Source organism: Colias eurytheme, chromosome 18 (assembly GCF_061535395.1).
Source record: "Colias eurytheme isolate Ceu_HAF_F1 chromosome 18, ilColEury1 Martin Lab GWU primary, whole genome shotgun sequence".
In the NCBI taxonomy this organism is placed as follows: Eukaryota; Metazoa; Arthropoda; class Insecta; order Lepidoptera; family Pieridae; genus Colias; species Colias eurytheme.
This window is the reverse complement of record NC_142997.1, coordinates 10,456,533-10,479,102: the sequence shown is the minus strand read 5'-3', so window position 1 is coordinate 10,479,102 and position 22,570 is coordinate 10,456,533. Positions and strand designations below refer to the sequence as shown.

Below are 22,570 nucleotides of genomic sequence, written 5' to 3'. Positions count from 1 at the left end.
TACGCTATTTTTATCACACCATTAGCAAAATATACTCGACGTATTCTTAAAACATTTCCCCGTTCCCGTTTGATCAGAGCGCACCATAAACAATTCGTAAACGTAAATAAAAACCAAAGTCCAACTATAGTCCAAGAGACAATCACGAAATTGTCTCCCAAATTATAATTGTCTCTCCACGGCGCAGCAAGTGCACACACACACAGACACACACGCACGCACATACAAACACACACACCAACACAAATGGGGTTATCCGATTGCATCTTGCCCCATCACGTCGATACTACTACCCTATAAGGTCCATCCTTAATAAAAACAATTTAAATTCAAAATATTTTTCTTAAATTCTGTTAACAGTTGAAACAATATATTTATTTATCTGTTTTAAACCAAAAAGTGACCCCAAAATAGTGATATTTGTTCTAAAACGCTCAATGAAGAGAGACCTTATGCATTCGAGAGCGCATCCAACAAGATGTCCTTAGGTCATGCGTTAAAATATTATTCAATATTTACAACAATCAATAATAATTGCTCTAACCTCTTTATATATATGTTTATCTTCAGGGAAAATATATTTCTCAACAAACTAGGATCTTAAGATTTTTTTTTTCGATTTTTTTATTTAATTTAATTTTTAATCGCAATTATTAAGAATCTCTCGCTCGACGCGGCGGGTCGCGAAAGTATTTTCACACTTACTGACCGTACAGTATATCGATAAAATTCGCAGTGTACATAAATATAAGATACTCCAAGCTGGAAGGCGGTCGCCTCCCCGACTACAGTTGAGGGAACATTATCACGAATCAACATCGAATACACCGGCGCGGGGGAATAACCTAACATTATACATCTCATACTTAACACTTATAAATACTTCATAAATTATATCTAAAAACAGATCAACGAGCAAAATATAATATTGGCTGGTATCCGCGGACAGAAACGTCATAAGAAACATATCAAGCGAACTGATTTGGCAACTCGTTTGTGAGGTATCGCGATCTTTGTGCGACACTTTACCGCCGCTAGATGGCGCTCTTTCTAATTTTACACTTTCCAATTTTTTATTCGATTATTTTTTCAACATCAATAAACAACACTATTCCTTGTTTATAACAATATGGCATCTATTCAGTTTATTTCGGAATAAACAACGCCATCTAGCGGCCGCAAGTGTCAACTTATATACTTGTTACTAAGAAAAAGTCGAAAAAAAACACGGAAGAAGCGAGCGTGCCGACCGCCCGAGCGCTACACTAACCTACGCTACGACAGACAGACGTACATTTAGACGAAACGTACGAAACCAACAGAAATAATACTACAATAAACACCTGACTAGAACCTTCGACAACTTTCGCACGTGACGTCACGTGAACCATCCAAATTCTTTAGTGCGTTACACTATGTTTATATTATATGACTGTTTTATCAAACTAGATACTTATACAGTGTAGTTTCCATGCTTTGACAGATAAATGTTAAGCATTAACTCTTCTAGTGGGAAATAATATATCTTGAACACACCACAAGTTAATAAGATCAGTGTTTACTCGAATCTTTGTTTATCGACAGATTACACCACACCGCAAAACATTATCATAATTCCAACGATCATGTCAAAAAACATGTAACAAAAATATAAAATAAATCGTAAAACGGTTACCGCTTCGGTAATAATAAATATAAAAATCTCAACTTATCCAATATAATATTATACTTATTCCCTTAAACATTGTGATGTAATATTTCGATACATAATTGTGATTTTTAACACAAATGTAGATTTTTTGTAGTGTTTAGTTAGTGAGTTACGACGATACGCAAGATTTTAGTCCAATCACAAGTCAGGACGTGATAAATACTGCACTGCTATTGGTCGATTTTTGTCATGTGTTCGAATCGACAACTTTATTAGTTGGATTTCTAGCTTCTTTCGTGATTGGTTGATTGAGTTACTTATAAGCGAAAAGTCTGTTATCTATGGAAGTTTTCTGACTATTTTTTATAACAACTTATATTTACAAGCAGCAAACATTAGCCTATTGTTAATTCCAAGACTCGAATACACTTTATTATTTTTTATTTTATATGCGTATAGACGTATCGTCGTAACCCACGCGTGCTTACCCACTGCGCGTGCGCGGTACATATTTGCGCGTGCGTATTACTCGACAGTACGATGGGCGCGTAGTGTGTAGTGTAGTGTAGTGTATAGTGTGATGTGGTGTGTGTGTGTGTGTGTGTGTGTGCGCGCTCACTGCGGGCGCTCGTGCGGCTGCGGGTTGAAGTCCGGGTTCACGAACGAGAAGCCGCGGAATTCCTCCTGGAAAAGTAACGTTTGATTGAAGAAATCGTATTTGTATTGAAGAAAAAATTATGCTGTGATCATGCAATCAATTTCTAAGGTATTTTGCTATTTTGAAAGATAATATTTAATGCGCATTGGTTCAGATTATATTATGTCATTAATTTTCCAAATGTAATTTGTATGTGATGGCTATGGGTTGGACTTGGAATGATTAATGATTATGAAATAGTAAATTATGTGATGGCTATAAGAAGAGACAGCCACATGTTGGCTATAGGATATTTACGTAATGTATATGACTTGCTATTGGATGTGTAATGGGATAATTAGCTACGAAATGTCTCTTCACCACTTGAAATAGTTTAAGTGTAGTGTCGGTGGCAAACGGAAGAACTATGTGACGATTCAAAAGAGCTTCTAAAAGTGTAATTGAATAAATGTTTGAGTGTTGAGTGTGTAGTGTGGTGTAGTAATTTTTTAATTTTTGCATCCCAATCAATTGGCGATTTGTGCTGAACAATGAATTATGTAATATCTTTAAATCTTCCACATTTCTTGCAAAATAAATCATTTCATTTCATTACCTGGTTGATGGCCCTCAGCACGTCGGGCGGCACGGGCGTGAGGCACGGCTCCTCCTTCGTGAACTCCGCGTCGAAGTTCGCCGCTTCACGCTTGCTCTTCTGCAATCACAATCCAGATTATTTGTATTGGTCCTTATTGTCCAACAATTGTTAGTTGATTAAAGTGATAAAAAAATGGAAGCAATGTGATAGAAATTCCTCTTATATAAGAATAACAATAGGATAGATTTTTGATATTTAGTGTTATAGCATTGAATAAATTAGATTTTATTTTTAAATAGAAAAATATTGGTCTAGGGCTCACGAATGGTCGACAAATTAAGCGTCACCCCGATAAGGCGAAAGGCGCGGGTTCGAATCCGACCTCGTGATGGATTTTTTTCTATTCTTTAAAAAATTCTCCAGATAAATTTTATTCCTCTGTCTTTTCTTTATTTTAAATAAGGAAGCGCTTGACCACAATCTCGCCTGATGGAAAGCTAAGATGTGGCCTAAGACGGTACACGCTTCCCTAGTAGGTACCCGTTCACTCTACGCTTGAAGAACCTTAATCCGCGTATAAGACGCGGCACGTAAGTCTAGCGGTGACCTTCAATGTTTTACGGCAAGTTCACCTTTATTTCGTTCAAATAGATCCCCTCCATTTCAAGGTGAGCGCTAAACTTACGTGCCGCGTAGTATACAGGTAGGAATTTAAGTAAATCTCGACTCGATCGTTAAATACAGTAACCTTGGGCCGGAAGGGCGGGCGCACAGTGCGGCGCGCGAGCGCGTCCCAGTCGATGTCGCGGAAGAACGCGTGCGCGCGGATGCCCGCCTCGCCGCCCACCACGCCCAGCCGGCGCGCGGGGTTCTTCGTCATGAAACCTGACCACACACATTATTAAATATATCAAAAAATTGGTTGTCTGTAAAATCGGTTTACTGACGATAGTTCAACGTGACAACGTCCGATTGTGCTTCTTTATCGCTCGTTCCGCGCTCTCGTTTGCACTTCGAGCCTTACATGGAACGCCTCAGAGCGAGGTGACGCCGCATAAATCATGTTTTTTCGTGCGTGCAGCCGGCTCTATCGAATTATAAGACGTTGTCACGTCAAAACTAGCGCCGCTCCACGGTTTCATCCGCGTGACTCCGCTCCGGTCTTACAGTAGAGCCATTTTAATAGGCGACATTTGACAGTTCGACAAAATTCAACAACGTAACTTAGTAACGACGGCATAGAATAATATGTCATTTCGTTTTGTTAGAACTGTACATTTGCTTAACTTTTTTCAATTACAATTACGTATTTATAATAATTATGACCGATACGAGTAATTTTAATGTTCGATTTTACTAATAAACCCTTCTAAACATTATTAACAATTTCTGATTTAGATTTATATTCTGAGAACTGACACCGCTACAATGATGTGTCAGATAACCTTTTCTTTTTAAATACTAAAAACGTTACTTTAAAAATCGAAATCTGATATCTAGAATCGAATGCAAAGATTACTTGTGAATATATATTATATTATATATTATATATCATATTTTTAATTTTTTAGTATTTGTCGTTATAGCCAGTAACGTAAATACATCATTCGTGAACAGCTTTCTAGCTATCACGGTTTGAGATACAGCGTGGAGACAGACCCTTGAGTATGGCGACGGCGTCCTTGGAGAGCCAGACGGGGTAGAGCACGTCGTCGTGCAGGATGCTCTCGAACAGCTCGTCCTCGTTGTCGGCCTCGAAGGGCGGCTGGCCGGCCAGCATCTCGTACAGCAGCACGCCCAGCGCCCACCAGTCCACCGACGGACCGTACTCCAGCTCCTGCAGGATCTGCACACCAAATTATTTATATATTTGCTTAACTAGCTCTCCGCCCGCGGCTTCACCCGCGTTTTCAAAGAAAAACCCGGATAGTTCCCGTTCCCGTGGGATTTCCGGGATAAAACCTATCCTCTGTGTTAATCCAAGTTACCCTCTATATGACATATACATTGTATACTCCAGTCAGTCAAGACAATCAATTCACAATAATTCCAAAAGTTTTCAAACATCGGTCAAGCGAACGGTACATTGGGACGACAATAAATCTCATTTTGCAACCTTGTCCGCAGTCCGGAACATTGTTAAAATTGCAATTAAATTATTTTTTGCTGTATGGTCGTGAAAAAAATTCCAAAAGTTCTGCAAAGTTGGGAAAGTTTTCGATATAATATTTCATATCACGTATTAAATGTGCAACCAATCTCAGTGTACGGAACATCTTTTAATATTGAATATTAATGTTTTTTTTTTATTAAACTGAATGAGGTTGCAAATTTGTAAATGCATCAGAATAGATGTTTTCGAAGTTTCCAACCAAGTTCCAAAATTTTTGTAATTATTCCGAGACCACCTTACTCGAAAAAATGACCACGAATTAAAAATAATTACATATAAATAAACATGTTCCGGTCAACGAAAAAGGTTGCAAATTTATACAACCGTTCGGTATATATTTCCCATATCTGTGTCAAGTTTGCAGCACTTTTGGAATTTTTTTCACGACCATACAGCAAAAAATAATTTAATTGCAATTTTAACAATGTTCCGTACACTTAGATTGGTTGCAAATTTAATACGTGATATGAAATATTATATCGAAAACTTTCCCAACTTTGCAGAACCTTTGGAATTTTTTTCACGACCATATAGCAAAAAAATAATTTAATTGCAATTTTAACAATGTTCCGGACTGCGGACAAGGTTGCAAAATGAGATTTATTGTCGTCCCAATGAACCATTCACTTGACCGAAGTTTGAAAACTTTTTGAATTATTGTTAAATTTTCGATTTCGAATGTCGATTCTGACTGATGTAGTATGCTAAATTTCATTTCAATCGGTTCAGTAGTATTTGCGTGGAAGAGTAACAAACACACACACATCCTCACAAACTTTCGCATTTATAATATTCTGTGACACGAGACACGAAATTAGCTCATATAGAAGTCGAAAAGATACGTAGGCTATACAGGGTGTAATCGTTAAGTGTGCACAGGCGATTTTTCCGTAAGTATTACAGATAACAAAAACTCCAACTAGTGAAGGAACCGACACGTATACATAAATCATCACAGACCCTTTTAGATCTCTTTATCACAGATTCACCAGAAATCTGCGAAAACATCAAAGTTGTACATAACCCTTCCTTAAGTGATCACGGTCTAGTTGTATGTGAATGTCAAATAAAGAAAGCGAGCAAATGTTCACAATATAGGTACACGCGTTTAATAAAAAATATAGACCCAGACGTTTTTGACCAAGATTTAAAAGCCTTACCGTGGAATAAAGTACAGCTAGAAACTAATATCAATGAAATGGCGAATAATTTCAACCATTTGCTAAAATCGCTCTTCGATAAATACGCACCGTTAAGGAAATTCCAAATTAATAACACTCCACGTCCCTGGATTACGGGAACAATTAAAACAATGATGGACCTTAGAAACAAAGCGCTAGAAAAAGCACAGCGTAAGAAAAATGACCCTTGTTATCGATATTATAAAGATCTAAAAAATTTCGTAACAAGTGCTATCAAGCGTGAGAAGACTGCATTTTTCACACATTATATTAACAATAACATTGATAAACCTTCTATTATGTGGAAATATTTAAGAAAAATATCGATAGCTGGTAATACAGCTAGTACATATAACATACCACAACATTTGAATGATGCAAATAAAATTCAAGATTCATTCATCAGAATAGAAGGCTATAGTTCGGCGGACAGGAACTTGATTAATTATTTTAATAATAGCGGATGTTGTAGCCACCGTGAATTTAACATACAGACCTGTGAAATTGATGAAGTTCGCAAAATAATAAACGGGATATCCACGAACGCTGCCGGTCATGATACGCTGACAATTGAAATGATACGAATGACCCTATCAGTTACATTGCCTATTATCACTTCAATGATTAACATGTCTATTTCTGAAGGTATCTTCCCGGACTGCTGGAAAGTTGCAAAAATTACACCGCTTCCTAAAAAAGACAATGTCAATGATTTCAAGGACTTACGGGCAATTAGTATTTTGCCTGTTATATCAAAAATAATAGAACGTATAGTGTATAAGCAGCTTACAAAGTTTATTGAGAAGGAAAATGTCTTACCTCTTGTTCAGTCAGGTTTCAGAAAAGGACACGGAACTGCAACAGCTTTGGCACAAGTCACAGATGATATAATATCCAATAGTGACGAAGGCAATGGTAGTCTCTTGGTTCTTTTAGACTTTACAAGGGCTTTTGATTGTATTGATGTGGAAATGATGGTGGCTAAGCTAAAATTTTACGGAGTCAGTAGTAAGGCGTGTAAATGGTTCAGGTCATACTTAATGTACAGAAAACAGTACGTAGTTGTACAAAATGGTAACTGCACTGAGAGATCAACAGATAGAACACTGTCCCGTGGATGTCCTCAAGGTTCTATTTTAAGTCCTCTTCTATTTTCAATATACACGGCAGATCTAGTTAAAAAAGTAAAACACGGTAAGGTTCATTTATACGCCGATGATACGCAAATTTATTATCCAATTAATACAATAGATCCGAAATGTTTAGAACTGCAAGTGAATAACGATCTGGAAATAGTTAATTTATGGGCTAAAAGAAATGCACTATTGCTTAATCTAAGTAAAACGAAATTCATGATACTGGGCACTAAAACCCAATGCCAAAAAATAAAAAAACAGAATTTAAAAATTGGACTAGGCAACATACAAATAGCGCGGGTGGATTCAGCTCGAAATCTAGGTGTTTTGTTGGATGAGGAACTTCGATATGAGGAACACATAAACCTACTGGTAAGGAACGCCTTTTATAAACTTAAAGCTTTTTATCAATTTCGTGAGCACCTAACCGAGAACATCAGGGTAACGCTCACTGAGGCACTGGTACTGTCTGCCTTCAACTATTGCGATACGGTGTACGGGCCGCGGCTCTACGGTAAAACCGAGCGAGCCATTCAGCGCGTTCAGAACGCTTGTGCCCGCTTCTGCTTTGGCATACCGAAACGCGAGCATATAACACCGTACCTCAATAAAAAATGCATTTTAAAAATGAAGGGAAGACGAGAGCTTCACCTAGCGGGCCTTGTATTCAAGGTTATTAAAACTGGTAAGCCTGTGTACTTGTATGAAAAACTATCGTGGGCAAAGGATTCCCATGCACTAAATACACGCAGTAAAGCTGATAATAAATTGATTATTCCTAAACACAAGACAAAAGGTTTTAGAGGGGGGTTTAAGTATTCAGCCACTAAGATTTGGAATGATCTCCCTCCTCCGTTAAGGTTAGATATGGCATATATTACTTTTAAAAAAAAATTGAAGATCTTTTTATTTCAAAAGCAAGTTAATGTTAATAGATAGGATACTAAACCTCCTTTTAAGTTTTAGCGTTGAATATGCATACGTGACCTTAGATATTAGTGTTGTTTCTTTTTTGTTTGTTTTGTGTTGTTTTGGGTGTTATTGTACTCCGGTTCCAAAGCAGTTTTGTAAGAAATACGTAGGCAGATTTTTTGGCGGCGAACCTCAATCCTGAAGGCCAGACTGAAAATCAGCGCTGTTGCACTCTTTCGAGTCAATCAGCATAGCTGAGTCTGGACCTTTTGTCACAAACTATTTTTTTTTTTTCTTCTTTTCTCATTGTTTTTTTATTATTATTTTATTGTGTTCTTTAGGTTAAGTAGATTTAAATGTATGTATCAAGCTTGTTGTGGCAATAAACGTATTCATTCATTCATTCATTCATTCAAAAACTTTAAACTGATATCGAAAGTACTTAACCTAATGAGTAAAATGGCCGGAATAAATTTTTAAAATTAAATCGAGAAATATCAAAAAATTTATCTTTAAACCCTCCCATACATTAAGTATGAAATATGAATATCCCATATGTAACATTTATGGCGCAGTTTCATTAGTCGATAGGGCCCGCATGCGGGGTGCGAGAAATTTCTGGAACGCGTGCCACAGGGCCAGCATTCAGGGAACCGTTTTCATTAGTCGATAGGGCCCGCATGCGGGGTGTAGGGAGAACCTCCATTTTCCAAGCTGTATATTGACCGATGAATTTCATTGGTCGATATCACGGTCGGTATTAAGCATGCGGGGAACTTGTTTTCATTGGTTGTTATCTCGCCTGCGGGGACTCCCCGTATGCTGTATACCGAACGAGTTAACGATTAATGAAACTGCGCCATTAATATGAAAGATTTTAGCTTTCTTTTTCTTTTTTTGGTTTTCTGCTTTAATTACTTCGCAAATTTGAAGTGACATTTTCCACGTTTTTCCGGACATTTTCACGCATTTTCCGGATATTTCCCGGGAATTTTCCGGATATTTCCCGTCAATTCCCAGGCATTTTCCGGGGATTTTCCAGGCATTTTCACGCATTTTCCGGGTATTTTCCAGATATTTACCAGGCATTTTCCGGACATTTCCCTGACATAGCCTGTAAATGTCTGGAAAATGTCTGGAAAATCCCCGGGAAATAACCGGAAAATGCCTGGGAAATGTCTGGAAAATATCCGGAAAATGCGTGGGTATTCCAGGAAAATAACCGGAAAATGCCTGGGAAATGTCTGGACAATATCCGGAAAAGGCGTGGAAAATTCCGGAAAAACCGTTGAAAATGCCTGGAAAATCCCTGGAAAATATCCGGAAAATGTCCGGAAAATGTCCGGAAAATATCCGGAAAATGCGTGAAAAGATCCGGAAAATATCCGGAAAATGCGTGGGAAATTCCGGAAAAACCGTGGAAAATGCCTGGAAAATGTCTGGAAAATATCCGGAAAATGCGAGGAAAATTCCGGAAAAACCGTGGAAAATCCCTGGAAAATATCCGGAAAATGCGTGAAAATGTCCGGAAAATATCCGGAAAATGCGTGGAAATGTCCGGAAAATAACCGGAAAATGCCTGGAAAATGTCTGGAAAATATCCGGAAAATGCGTGGAAAATTCCGGAAAAACCGTGGAAAATGCCTGGAAAATCCCTGGAAAATATCCGGAAAATGCGTGAAAATGTCCGGAAAATATCCGGAAAATGTCCGGAAAATGCGTGAAAATGTCCGGAAAATACCTGGAAAATGTCTGGAAAATATCCGGAAAATGCGAGGAAAATTCCGGAAAAACCGTGGAAAATCCCTGGAAAATATCCGGAAAATGCTTGAAAATGTCCTGAAAATATCCGGAAAATGCGTGGAAATGTCCGGAAAATATCCGGAAAATACCTGGAAAATGTCTGGAAAATATCCGAAAAATGCGTGGAAAATTCCGGAAAAACCGTGGAAAATGCCTGGAAGATCCCTGGAAAATGCGTGAAAATGTCCGGAAAATGCGTGAAAATGTCCAGAAAATGCGTGAAAATGTCCGGAAAATATCCGGAAAATGCGTGAAAATGTCCGGGAGAAGCGTGGAAAATGCCTGGAAAATCCCCGGAAAATGCCAGGGAAATGTCCGGAAAATGTCTGGAAAACATCCGGAAAATCCCCGTGAAATGCTCGGAAAATCCCCTGAAAATGCCTTTGAAATTCCCGGAAAATAACCGCAAAATGCCTGGGAAATCCTCTGAAATGTCTGGAAAATATCCGGAAAATGTGTGGAAATTTCCGGAAAACCGTGGAAAATGCCTGGAAAATATCCGGAAAATGCGTGAAAATGTCCGGAAAATATCCGGCAAATGCGTGAAAATGTCCGGAAAAAGCGTGGAAAATGCCACTTCAAATTTGCGAAGTAATTAAAGCAGAAAACCAAAAAAGAAAAAGAAAGCTAAAATCTTTCATATTAAATGTTACATATGGGATATTCATATAATTTCATACTTAATGTATGGGAGGGTTTAAAGATAATTTTTTTGATATTTCTCGATTTATTTTTAAAAATTTATTACGGCCATTTTACTCATTAGGTTAAGTACTTTCGATATCAGTTTAAAGTTTTTTGTTATCTGTAATACTTACGGAAAAATCGCCTGTGCACACTTAACGATTACACCCTGTATTTCGAGCTTTTGCTGGATCTATGGGGCATGATAATAGTTAATTAAGTCAGATAATGGAGCGTATTCGAGCTCTTGCACAATCTGTTATACAACAATAGCTTATAAACAGTGCTAGGGGAAGTAATATTGTTAAATTAACATAAGATGGACAATTAATTTATGTATTTTTGTTTGAAACAAACCCACTTACTTGGTACATTTGTTCAATATAGTAAAATAGTACATAATCTCAATATGAAAAAATAATACCTTATAAAGCATTAACTATAATACCTTATTACTAAGAAACAAAAAGACATTCATGATCCAGAATTTTAATAATGTGACAAATAAGATACTGTTTGTAAAAGCTTACCTCAGGAGCAATATAATCCGGTGTTCCGCAGAAAGTGGTAGTGGTTACACCGTCTGAAAATAATAGATTTTACTTAGTAATAATGATCGAGTGAAAAACATTAAAAAAATTATAAAAGTACGAAGACGTTACAAAAATAAATCGTGTTTGAAACGTTAGCGTCTTTAATTTCTAGTAATAACAGTTGATTTTGCTAAGAAAAGAGAGAAAAAGCTTCCTTAGAGATGAAAACGAAAACTAGAGCAAATATAAATTGTCGATTTTTTTTTAAACTCATTTCGAATACAAAAAAGATCTGCCAATAGCCGTACAATATAAACTACCAATCACGCTCAAACGTTTTCGCTACGTTGTGTTTTGCAAACAGCAATGACAAAGTGTTCAGTGAAAAACTGTCCAAATAACGTATAATGTTATATTTTAGGTAAAACCTTGCTTTAAATATAAAAAAAAAACCAACAACATGATGTTTTAAAACATTTTGGCGTTAGGGAATAAATTTGACTGACTGATTGATCTATCAAATACACGGCCCAAAGTACAGGATCGATCGAGTTGAAATTTGGCAGAGGATTGATAAAAAAATTTAACATGAAAATTTATGTAGACGTTCAAACGCGTACAGGAGGTGTGCTTCATTTAAAAAATATCCACTAAAATTGCAATTCCATCGTGTGATAAAAACACAAAGCGTAAATTATTATAAATGAATGATTGTAGCATGACGCACCGATGATGCCCTCCTTGCACATGCCGAAGTCGGCGAGCTTGCAGTGCCCTTCGCTGTCGAGCAGGATGTTGTCCAGCTTGAGGTCGCGGTAGATGACTCCGTTCGCGTGCAGGAACTGCAGCGCCAGCGTCACTTCCGCCGCGTAGAACCTGCCGGCGGAAACTGGTTAGTGGCCATAAGTGTAACGTGTCTTTTGGTAACGTGCCACAATTGTAACGTGTCATTTTTGTAACTTGTTATTTTTGTAACATGTCGTTTTTGTAACGTGTCACAAGTATAACGTGCTACAAGTGTAACGTGCCACAAGTATAACGTGTCATTTTTGTAACGTGCCACAAGTGTAACGTGTCATTTTAAGTTTAACATGCCACAAGTGTAACGTGCCACTACACACCTGGCGCGCGGCTCGTCGAACTTGCGCGCGCGCTGTATCTGGAACATGAGATCCCCTCCGTCGACGTACTCCATGACGAAGAACAGGCGCTCGGGCGTGTGGAAGGCGCAGTGCAGTGCGGTGAGGAACGGGTGCCGAGCCGCCAGGGCCAGCACGCGCCGCTCCGTCAGTGTGCACTCCACGTCGTCGTCCTGGATGATCGCGTCCTTCTTCAGCACCTTCACCGCGTACACCTGCAGCGAACACGTATATTAGTTACGAAAAGAAATTGATTGTCTGTAAAGTCGGTTTACTGACGATAGTTGAACGTGACAACGGCCTATTGTGCTTCCTTGTCGCTCGTTCCGCGCTCTCGCTTGCACTTCAAGCCTACATGGAACGCCTCAGAGCGAGGTAACGCCGTATGAGTCATGTTTTTTCGTGCGTGCAGCCGGCTATCGAATTATAAGACGTTGTCACGTCAAAAATGGGCTCACAATGCGCCGTGGAAGTAGTGAATGAACTACGTGGTGAAATTGGTGTTATGGCTCATACCGCTCCCTACAAACGATTAACACTTTGCGGTCTAAACTCTAAATAATGAAATAAGCCTGTACGTAGTTAAAATCTGTGCGTCTGTAAAAAACATACAATAAGCTGAAATACTATCATCTCAATTTTTATAATTCTAAAGTATACATTATTTGAATTTCACAAGTCAATATTGCGAAGACAGCCAGCAAGTTCTTTAACAAATGGCAAAATAATCTCACCTCATCAGTGCCCTTCTTCTCAGCGAGCATGACCTTCCCGAAGGAGCCCTTGCCGAGCACCTTGATGAAATGGAAGTCGTCCAGCGACACCTTGTGCCCACCCGTGCTCTCCGACCCTGTACCATTTATAATATAAAATATACATTCCAAGTTTTAAATAAAATAAAGTTGTATTAGACCATTGGCTGTTAAGATATTGTTAGTGCCTAAAATATTAGGTGCATTTTTTTGTTTCAACCAGTGCTTTTTAAGCGACTTATATCCCATAAAATCATTTTTAAAGTGAAACTTTTATTACATCGTCTCAAACTTTTTGGTCTGTGTAGCGCATGTCGCGTGTATCGCGGTAGGTATACCTACTCGGCAGCCGACCGTCACGCAACATGCGCTACACAAAGCAGTGTTCGGAACCGTTCGAACAGTTTCACTTTTACCGTGGTTTCATAAAACCACACAACATTTTTTTTTTTAAACGATACCATTTCCATAACTGATACGTTGTGACACTTAACAGCAAGTATTTTATCAAAATCCCAAAAAATATTGAATAAATAACATCATGAAGAATTTCATCCGAAATTTTGAAATTACACAACCTTTTGCATAACAATTATCACACCAAAGTCTCCCAAACTACCAAGCGACCAAACACCGTGTACACCGCAATAGTGAACAAGCAGACAAACAAACAGACAAACACCTTGTTTGAACCCGAACACGTCCTCAAGGTCGTCCCACGCGGAGGACCACGCGGGCTCCGGCGGCGCACCTATACGCAAAAACATAACGGAAAATGCAACAAAAACAATGTAAAAAGCAATAATTTTCCATTGGTATGTATTTCTATTAAAATACATTTATGAAGTAATTTATTTTTTGACAATTTGAAAAGTGGTTGCAATGACATTTTTTTTATTTTATTTATACTCTTAAATATGATTACAATGGTTTGGTTTTGCCAATTAAAATTTCTTGTTTCCAGCATAAGCAATTATTGTTATTAAGACTGCACTCAATCACAAAACTCAAGTGAGATGCATATTCTTGCGAAAAGTGCTTAGAAATCCAATTTTCTTCAATCAATTTAAAGTTATTGCTGCCAAAATAAAACACAAAAAAAAATGGAAAAAATATAGAAAAATCAACAAAAACACAGCAACATCCCGCCACCGAAGCATCTGTATGTATGTACGTTTGTGTGAACCTTGGTAACTACTGAATATGTCGCGCAGTTCCTCCCACTGAGACCCCCACAGTTTCTGGCCCTCCTCCAGCTCTATATTACATTGAACAATAAACACACAATACATAACATGTACAAATTGCAAAAAAAAAAGAAATAAAAAATTATCTTTTAAACATATTTTTTCAAATCACAAAAGCAAACATCAAGAAACACTTAAAGATGAAAATATATTACTACAATACATTTAAAAACTACTCAAGTCTTATTCACAAAAAAATTATGAACAGTCTGCAAAAAAAAATCTACCATACTATAATAGTAATAAAATGAAAACTCTAGATACAGTCATGCTATCCCGCTCTAATCGTGTACAATCGAAAGAGACAAGTGGTGTACAATTATGTACAGTCCGCAAAACTATACTATACTAATTATCAACCAATTAAAATTCTAGATACAATCATGCCATCTCGCTCTATAACAGAGACAAGAAATGTACAGTCAACAACAAAAGCGTTACCTTTGTCATCTTGCCGCTCGTCCTTCCCGTCTTCGGGCAGGAAGTCCGGCGGACCCTCCAGCATCGGAGTGTTCAAGTACTGCAACAATTTCATATCATAGTGTAATATACTGTTTATTTAAAAAAAAACTTTAACAACAATACATAATATCTATAATCAAATGTATGGAAATTATTCAACTGCTGCTTCCCAGACAAACACCGTACACTTGTTTTTAATAAAAAATCCAGACACTGATGTATTAAATTCTTAAGCAATACGTCTTTGGGATAACTCAATGCTGGATATATTCAATCGAAGTGTCGTGTTTGAAGTGTCGTGTTTGAAGTGTCGTGTCATTGAAGTGTCGTGTTTGTAGTTTGTAGTCAAAATATAGTTAACTAAAAGTATTTATATATATTTTATAGTGTAACATATGTACAGTTAGTGAGGTATGTGGTGCATTACCTTGGAAGCCCGTGGGCGCGGGTTCTTGTCGGGCGTGATGCCCATCTCGCTGAGGATCTCGGCCATCTGTTTGGTGTTGATGCCGCAGTTGTTGGCCACGTTCTTCTGGCACCGCTTGTGCACGTTCATCGAGCACACTGCAATATTGCCACAATATCATGTTCAGTAGTTGGTGTGTTAAATTATCACAATATCATATTAATACAGTGGTTGGCTAGTTACGATGTTAAATGCAATGTCTTTGTTCTGTGAGATGACAGCACTGTACATTGTACAACACCTTTACTGGGTAACTCCATGCTACAATTAACTTAACTTTCGAAAATTGAAGTGACTTAATCAACTAACTGTTACCCATTCCGTGTGATAGTATTCATAAAATTCAAATTATATTCATTTGCAAGAACGTAACTAGTAACAAATTACGGATGTTTTGGTTACAATAATAAGTTGCTAATACATTCAACCCATTGATTGGATGTGCAAATATTCTTGCGCATTATTTTTAAGCTATTGCATAGCTTCTATCGCGGGCCTTGAGCGCGGGGACCGAATCCAGAAATTGCGTAACGAAAAACCTCACGCTCCCCACTCCAACGGGCGCGGAGGTGTGGCTTGAAGGCATAGCATGCAATAGCTTTACCGCGGCAGCAGGGGCGTGCACAGAGTTTTTGGACAGGGTAGGCAGAAATATTGCAATGATAATAAGTCATAAAAACTAATAAGTATTTCATAATGCAGTACTGATATTTGATTGGAGATACATAGTATTTCCGCAAAATAATGGAAAACATATCACGAACATAGGTCATATTATTATCTATAAAATAATTGTCAAAGTAGGTATGATATCCTAACTAGTACCTATTCTATATTATGTAATTAATGATTAACTTTACCTTTGTGTATTACAAATTCCGGTATAGATCCATTTATGGATCGGCCTTTTTCCTATCACTCTCTGTTTGATAAAAGTTTATTCATAAAACAAAAATAAGAATTTTTCGTTAAATTAGATATGCCTTATTATCTTACAAAATACACTGATGATATACATAATCTATTTAGTTACTCTCAAAACACTTCACTTGCAAATTGTCGTAGTAAACATTATTAATTTTCTCAAAAAACAAATTTAACCTCAAAGTAAACGTTTGTTATTTCCAAAACAAAACAAACGAATAATGATACTATTTGCAGATGGTCTTTACCGCTACAAAATTGTATACATTATCACACTTCTTAAATTGGTCGCATATTCAACTTCAGTTTCGACTTTCGATGTAGTTCCGAATTCGGTTCGTACCTAATTCGTATATCTTCGTAAAAAGACACTGCCTACCTTGTGTGTTTGTGTGCGTGGTTTTATTACATCAGTGTGCCGTGTTTATAGACACGCACACATATAAAATATGCGTAGACACGCAGAGCTCACATATAAAAACTTAGACACGGATAGTTTGTGTCTTTGCCGTCCCGTGACGTACTGGGTCCTGTGGCGGCGCTAGTGCAGCGCATGAATAGTGACTTGAGCCGAGCCGGTGTTATAGAAATTAGATAATAATGCTACCAAAATACCGATAGATGGATCTAAAATATATTTGAAATATATTTTTATTTCATAACTACATTGCGCAATTAATAAAATTTAATGACGCTGTGAATTTCATTTATGCATTTTAAATATTGATCAGAGTTTGGTAAATGGTAGGGTAGGCAGTGTCTTTATGTCTTTATGGAATGCACGCCACTGCGCGGCAGTCCCCGAGTGCCACACGTCTTTTTTTTTGTTATTGAGAATAGGGAGGCGGTTGACCACAATCTCGTCTGCTGTTAAGCTGAGATGTGGTCTAAGATGGTACGCGCTTCCCTAGAAGGTACCCGTTGACTCTACGCTTGTAAAATGTTATGTTTTTGTTCTGTCATTGTGTTTATCTGTCCATGTATACAACGAGTCTCACCCTCGCACTGCAGGCCCTGCTTGATGAGCCCGTAGAGCAGCGAGCCGCAGTGGTCGCAGAACGTGAAGCGCTTGTACGAGTGCACCACGAACCGGTGCGGCACGTTCACGCTGAAGCGCTGCCCGCCGGACGCGCACGATACGCTCTGCTGCTGCTGCAAGTTACAAGTGAGTTAATTAAATAATAAGTTAAGATAATAATCTACTTATATAAAAATAAATCGGCTTTTCCTTCCTGACGCTATAACTCCAGAACGCACGAACCGATTTCAACGGTTTTGCATTCGTTGGAAAGGTCTCGGGCTCCGTGAGGTTTATAGCAAAGAAAAGGTGTCTCTGGTGGCGAAACGGAGTTCGCCCGGTTTGCTAGTAAATAATAAATAAAATCTTTATTTGAATTCATACATTAATTTGTCACGTTAGATTGGGGTTCAGGCCCCTTTACTAGGTATAACCTGTATTAAGGGGACCTAAGATGGTTTGTAAGGTGTATTTCATGTCAAAACATATGTAAAAACAGATGTCAACACCTACAAAAACAGGTGGTGTGATCAAGAGATCATGAAAAATATGCCCAAATACCATATTATCATGTTTGAACATTGCAAGATAGTGTATTTCATATCGAAACACTTGTAAAAAATAAAAAAAGGGGGTGTGATGTTAAATCAAAGAGATTGTGAATAAATTGTCTAACCACTATGTGATATTTGAAAATTACAAGATGTGTCAGACCATTATAAAAAAAAGAAAGAAAATTTATGTAACCTTATTTCGTATAGATAAAAAATAATTGAAATTGATCTGCGAACAAATCTGAATACTTCTTTTATACGTTAATCTCCCAATAAACATAAAATATAAAAATTCTTACCTCCTCACGCATGCCCGGACACTTGGTAACGACGGACGAGTGGCAACGCTTGTGCACCACGCAAGTGCAAACTGAAATATTATATAATTTATTGTAACAATAAATATTTTTTGTGGGTATATACAGAATATTATATATGGAAACTTTAGAAAAAATATATCAAAATGTTCCTTAATCAAAACTTTACGAAGAATTTCAACAATTTTTCTATTGAAAAAAAAATTTATTGAAAAAACTTATAGGATCTCACCTTGACATTGATATCCTTGTTTTCCGAGGCCCCTGTAAAGTAAAAAAATGCTATAACAGTAATTCTTACTTCCTTAAAAAGAGTAGCAGAACAAGTTTAGAAGCTCTATTGACATTTGTCTAGTAACATGATTATATACATATGCCCTCTTTACCATTTCCAGTGCGATAACAACAGCTGTGCATATGATTTAAGTCATTTAAATAACACTTTTAGGTGTTTTATACTCATAATATTTTTTTATTTGCTTCTAGAACCTACACATACACAGAATATATTCAAGTGTTTATAAGTGTCGCACTGACCAGATGAACTCCCGGCAGTGCGAGCAGAAGGTGGGCTGCCGCAGGAAGGTGGCCATGAACTTGTGCCCGTTGACCTGGTGCACGCGGCGGCGCAGCGCCCCGCGGCGCCGCGCAAACCCCGCGCCCTCCTTGAACTCGCGCCGCGGGCCCGACGCACTGCCGCTCACCACGCCCACTGCGCACACATTCACATTAGTTCCACTTGTAAACTATCCTACTACTATTATAACTTGGCGAAAGTTTGTAAGTATGGATGTATGGATGTTTGTTCCTCTTTCACGCAAATACTACTGAACCGATTACAATGAAATTTAGCACACATATAGAGGGTAACTTGGATTAACACATAGGATAGGTTTTATCCCAGAAATCCCACGGGAACGGAAAGCGGGAAAGCGGGAAGCGGGTTTTTCTTTGAAAACGCGGGGGAAGCCGCGGGAGGAAATCTAGTAAATTATATTGTATTAAAATCTATACTAATATTATCAAGCTGAAGAGTTTGTTTGAACACACTAATCACAAGTTCTTGTGTACTGGTGCGATTTGAAAAATTATTTCGGTGTTAGTTAGCCCATATATCGAGGAAGGCTATAGTTTATATATCATCACGGTGAGACCAACATGTGCAGAACCACGCGGCTGGAACCGCGGACCGCAGCTAGTCAATTATATGTACTAGATTAATCAGCCGTTTATTTAAGAGGCTAGGCACTTCATTAATTATAAAATTGAATGAAACAGCGACGATAATTATAGCCAAGACTCTTAATTAAACCGCTATTGAACTATATGACTGGCTAGTTAGTGGCTATAACATGTTACATGAAAACTTTTATTATTGTATTGCACATAATTATTTATATCCGTCATATACTCCTATAACATAGCTTATTGACATGTACATGCAATCCTCCAATAAATGATTTCAATAAAAAGTTAAATTCTTCTTCATAAGAGCAACATTCAGTGGTACTTTTAAAAAAAATATTGAATAAACAAGACCAAATCCAAAGATTACCTTCAGTGATTTGAAACAATGCAAAACATTACAATATTTTATTTAATGATACAGCCTTCTTCTATTTAAATTGAATGTTCAAGACAACTTAATAAGATCAATTACAATGTAATTCATTGTTTTTAGAATATATTCAAAATATTTAATATATTCTAAAAACAATGAATTACTATATATTACATTATTCATATATTACATTATTTATGTTATTATAATTAATACAACTTACCTTGAGAATTCCATTTCAGATCTATTTTGAGATGAATTTTTCCCTGAGGTTCTAGGTCCACCTATAACAAAAAAAGCTCTATTGTAGTCTCATAATCTGAAATACATCTATACTAATATTATAAAGCTGAAGAGTTTGTTTGTTTGTTCAAACACACTAATCTCGGGAACTACTGGTCCGAGTTGAAAAATTATTTCAGTGTTAGATAGCCCATACATCGAGGAAGGCTATAAACATCTCACTAAAACCAACAGGAGCCAAGCACTGCAGGTAAAACCGCGGAGCACAGCTGGTATAAAAAAAAGTTCAGAGTCTTAAATGATTTTTCAAAGGTTTTTCAATATTTTCAGATCTATTTTGTTTGTAAAGTATATAACAAATCAAGGATAAAGTAATTATTCCAAAAGGAAATTATTATACCTGCATTTGCAATTATTTTTCATTGGTATTCTGCTCCAATGTGTTGTAACCTAATTTTATATAGGTCACCGCAATAAATTGACAATTCATAGATGAGCACAAAGGATTTTATGTTGATCTGTATTGGTACTTAACTAGATAAATATTTCCTTATTTTTAGAATAAAAATATATAAAACCCTGATGTATTAAAACTCAGCTATTCATCAATAAACAATTTCAAAAACAGAAAATACCATCAATATTGTTTATTACTAAATATATCTTTACATGACAATAAATTATTCAATCAACATAAACTAGCACATTAACTATAATAGCCATCAAAAAACAACAAATCCCATAACTCTTGAAAAACAAATAAACGATTGCATCAGCCATTCAAAATTAGAAATACACATCAAACTATTTTTAGTGCAATTCATTATTTCCCAATAACTGGCACCAATGTTAAAAATAACATCATTTAGAGATATAAGGAAAAGACAATGTTTATCTCACACTGATTCAGTCGATGAAAACAGGATGCAACATCTGTGACACATTATGACTCTTAGCGCTTTTATTTATTCTTATTTTAGATACATTTCAATGGCAAACATTCCACGGGAATTATTTGTGTCATTAACATTTTCACTTAGTTTTAATATTCATAACAATTTTATTAGGTGAAGGCAATAAGTGAAGTACAACATGGATGTGTTGTTAGATAGGCTCGAGTAAAGTATTATGAAATGTTGTGGTAGGTCATAAGTGCAATATAAATATTTTATAAATTAAAATAATTAAACCTTATTATGAAATTACAAAAATTCACAAGATAAATGTACTTACTGGAATATTTTAATCGAGGTTTAATTTGAACACACAAACATTCATGAGTGAATTGGTAAAAACTGAAACTTTTAAAATAGAAATAAACGATAACATTTATCAACATAAACAAAAGATAATGACCTCTTTTGTACATGACGTCTTATAATATGATTGACAGTTTATTGATTAGATTGATCTAAGATTTATGTCAGTTGTTCTCTAGGTGTAAAAGGAAGAAGTATTGAACTCACCCAAAAATCTGTGGCATCTTTTTCTCGATGCATGAGATCTTCAAAGGGAATTGTGCAGTTTGCCACAAAGTCATCTGGAGGTATTGCAGCATCATGGAAAACAGTGATACCCAAACTAAAAAAAATAGACGCATTTTTATCAATCAGACCAAAATTAAGTTGTCTCCAAGTATACTAACTTATTATACATACTTAGTTGCGTTCTGAACTTCGTGAATAAATGTTTCATTCCATACAGGGTCAAATGTTTTTGGTTTCGTGCTGGAGCGGTCTAAATGGTGTTCATCGGCGTCGATCGACACATACGGGTCTATTGGCTGATCGTCTGCAAAGATATCGCGTATTTACAAAACACCAACACCCATTACAGTAAACATAGGTAATAAGATTCTTTTGTGCGCAAACTTTAATACGTGATAACTTTTTGTGTAAAGGGTCGCAAAATATCGATGATGGTGACTGTGAGGAATGTTTACAGTGCACGGTGAACTCACCAGGCTTCCCGAAGGTCATATTGTGCCGTTTCTGAAAATCGGTCGGTCGAAGGCCCGTAGCCTCACACACCTTTACGCGCACCGTTCCGCTGAACATGGTGGCGGAGACCAACGAGCCCTATCACCGAGACCGCACCGCCACACTTCACTTCCACATTAAAAACCCAATAAGAATCATTGAAGGTGCTTCATTATTTTAACAGAAATAGAGACTTGACAGCAATAAGATCGGCCATGGATGGATGGGTTTATTTTCTCTATGGTTGTAATGGTTCCCGATTTGATTCCAAATAAAAATTACAAAATTGTTTTTGGATTTTCACCGCAGATATTTAAATTAAATTACATATTAATTTGCGTTTTATAAAACGAAATGAGTGTTTTAGTAATAGCTATGATTAAGTTTTAGTGTAACGAATTTTCTTTTATCCTATTAATAAATTGCAATTAAGTATCATTAATTTATATTTTATTCAAGTGAATGTGTATAAAATTGTATTGATCACCAAAATCTAATAGCATCTGCATAATATTATAACTTACGGAGTAAATAAACTTTAAAATAATAACAAAAATTAACTGTATTCATCATTCATCAATAGATCTTATTGTATTTTAA

The 22,570-nt window shown here is 36.9% G+C and overlaps 1 protein-coding gene across 1 annotated transcript; it reads right to left on the bottom strand.

The window, feature by feature from the left end:
• Positions 1-1,103: 1,103 nt before the first annotated feature.
• Positions 1,104-22,172, bottom strand: Pkc98E (Protein kinase C). Its single transcript, XM_090112565.1, has 20 exons — positions 21,952-22,172; positions 21,650-21,782; positions 21,458-21,572; positions 19,972-20,032; positions 18,725-18,899; positions 18,420-18,451; positions 18,170-18,240; positions 17,297-17,450; positions 15,336-15,472; positions 14,888-14,966; positions 14,386-14,457; positions 13,882-13,950; positions 13,182-13,297; positions 12,430-12,662; positions 12,036-12,184; positions 11,306-11,358; positions 4,546-4,732; positions 3,635-3,771; positions 2,905-3,003; positions 1,104-2,335 (listed from the first exon to the last, which is right to left on the bottom strand). Exons 1-20 carry the CDS (start codon positions 22,046-22,048, stop codon positions 2,267-2,269), a joined length of 2,238 nt encoding a protein of 745 aa, XP_089968691.1. The 5' UTR covers positions 22,049-22,172; the 3' UTR covers positions 1,104-2,266.
• Positions 22,173-22,570: the final 398 nt, after the last annotated feature.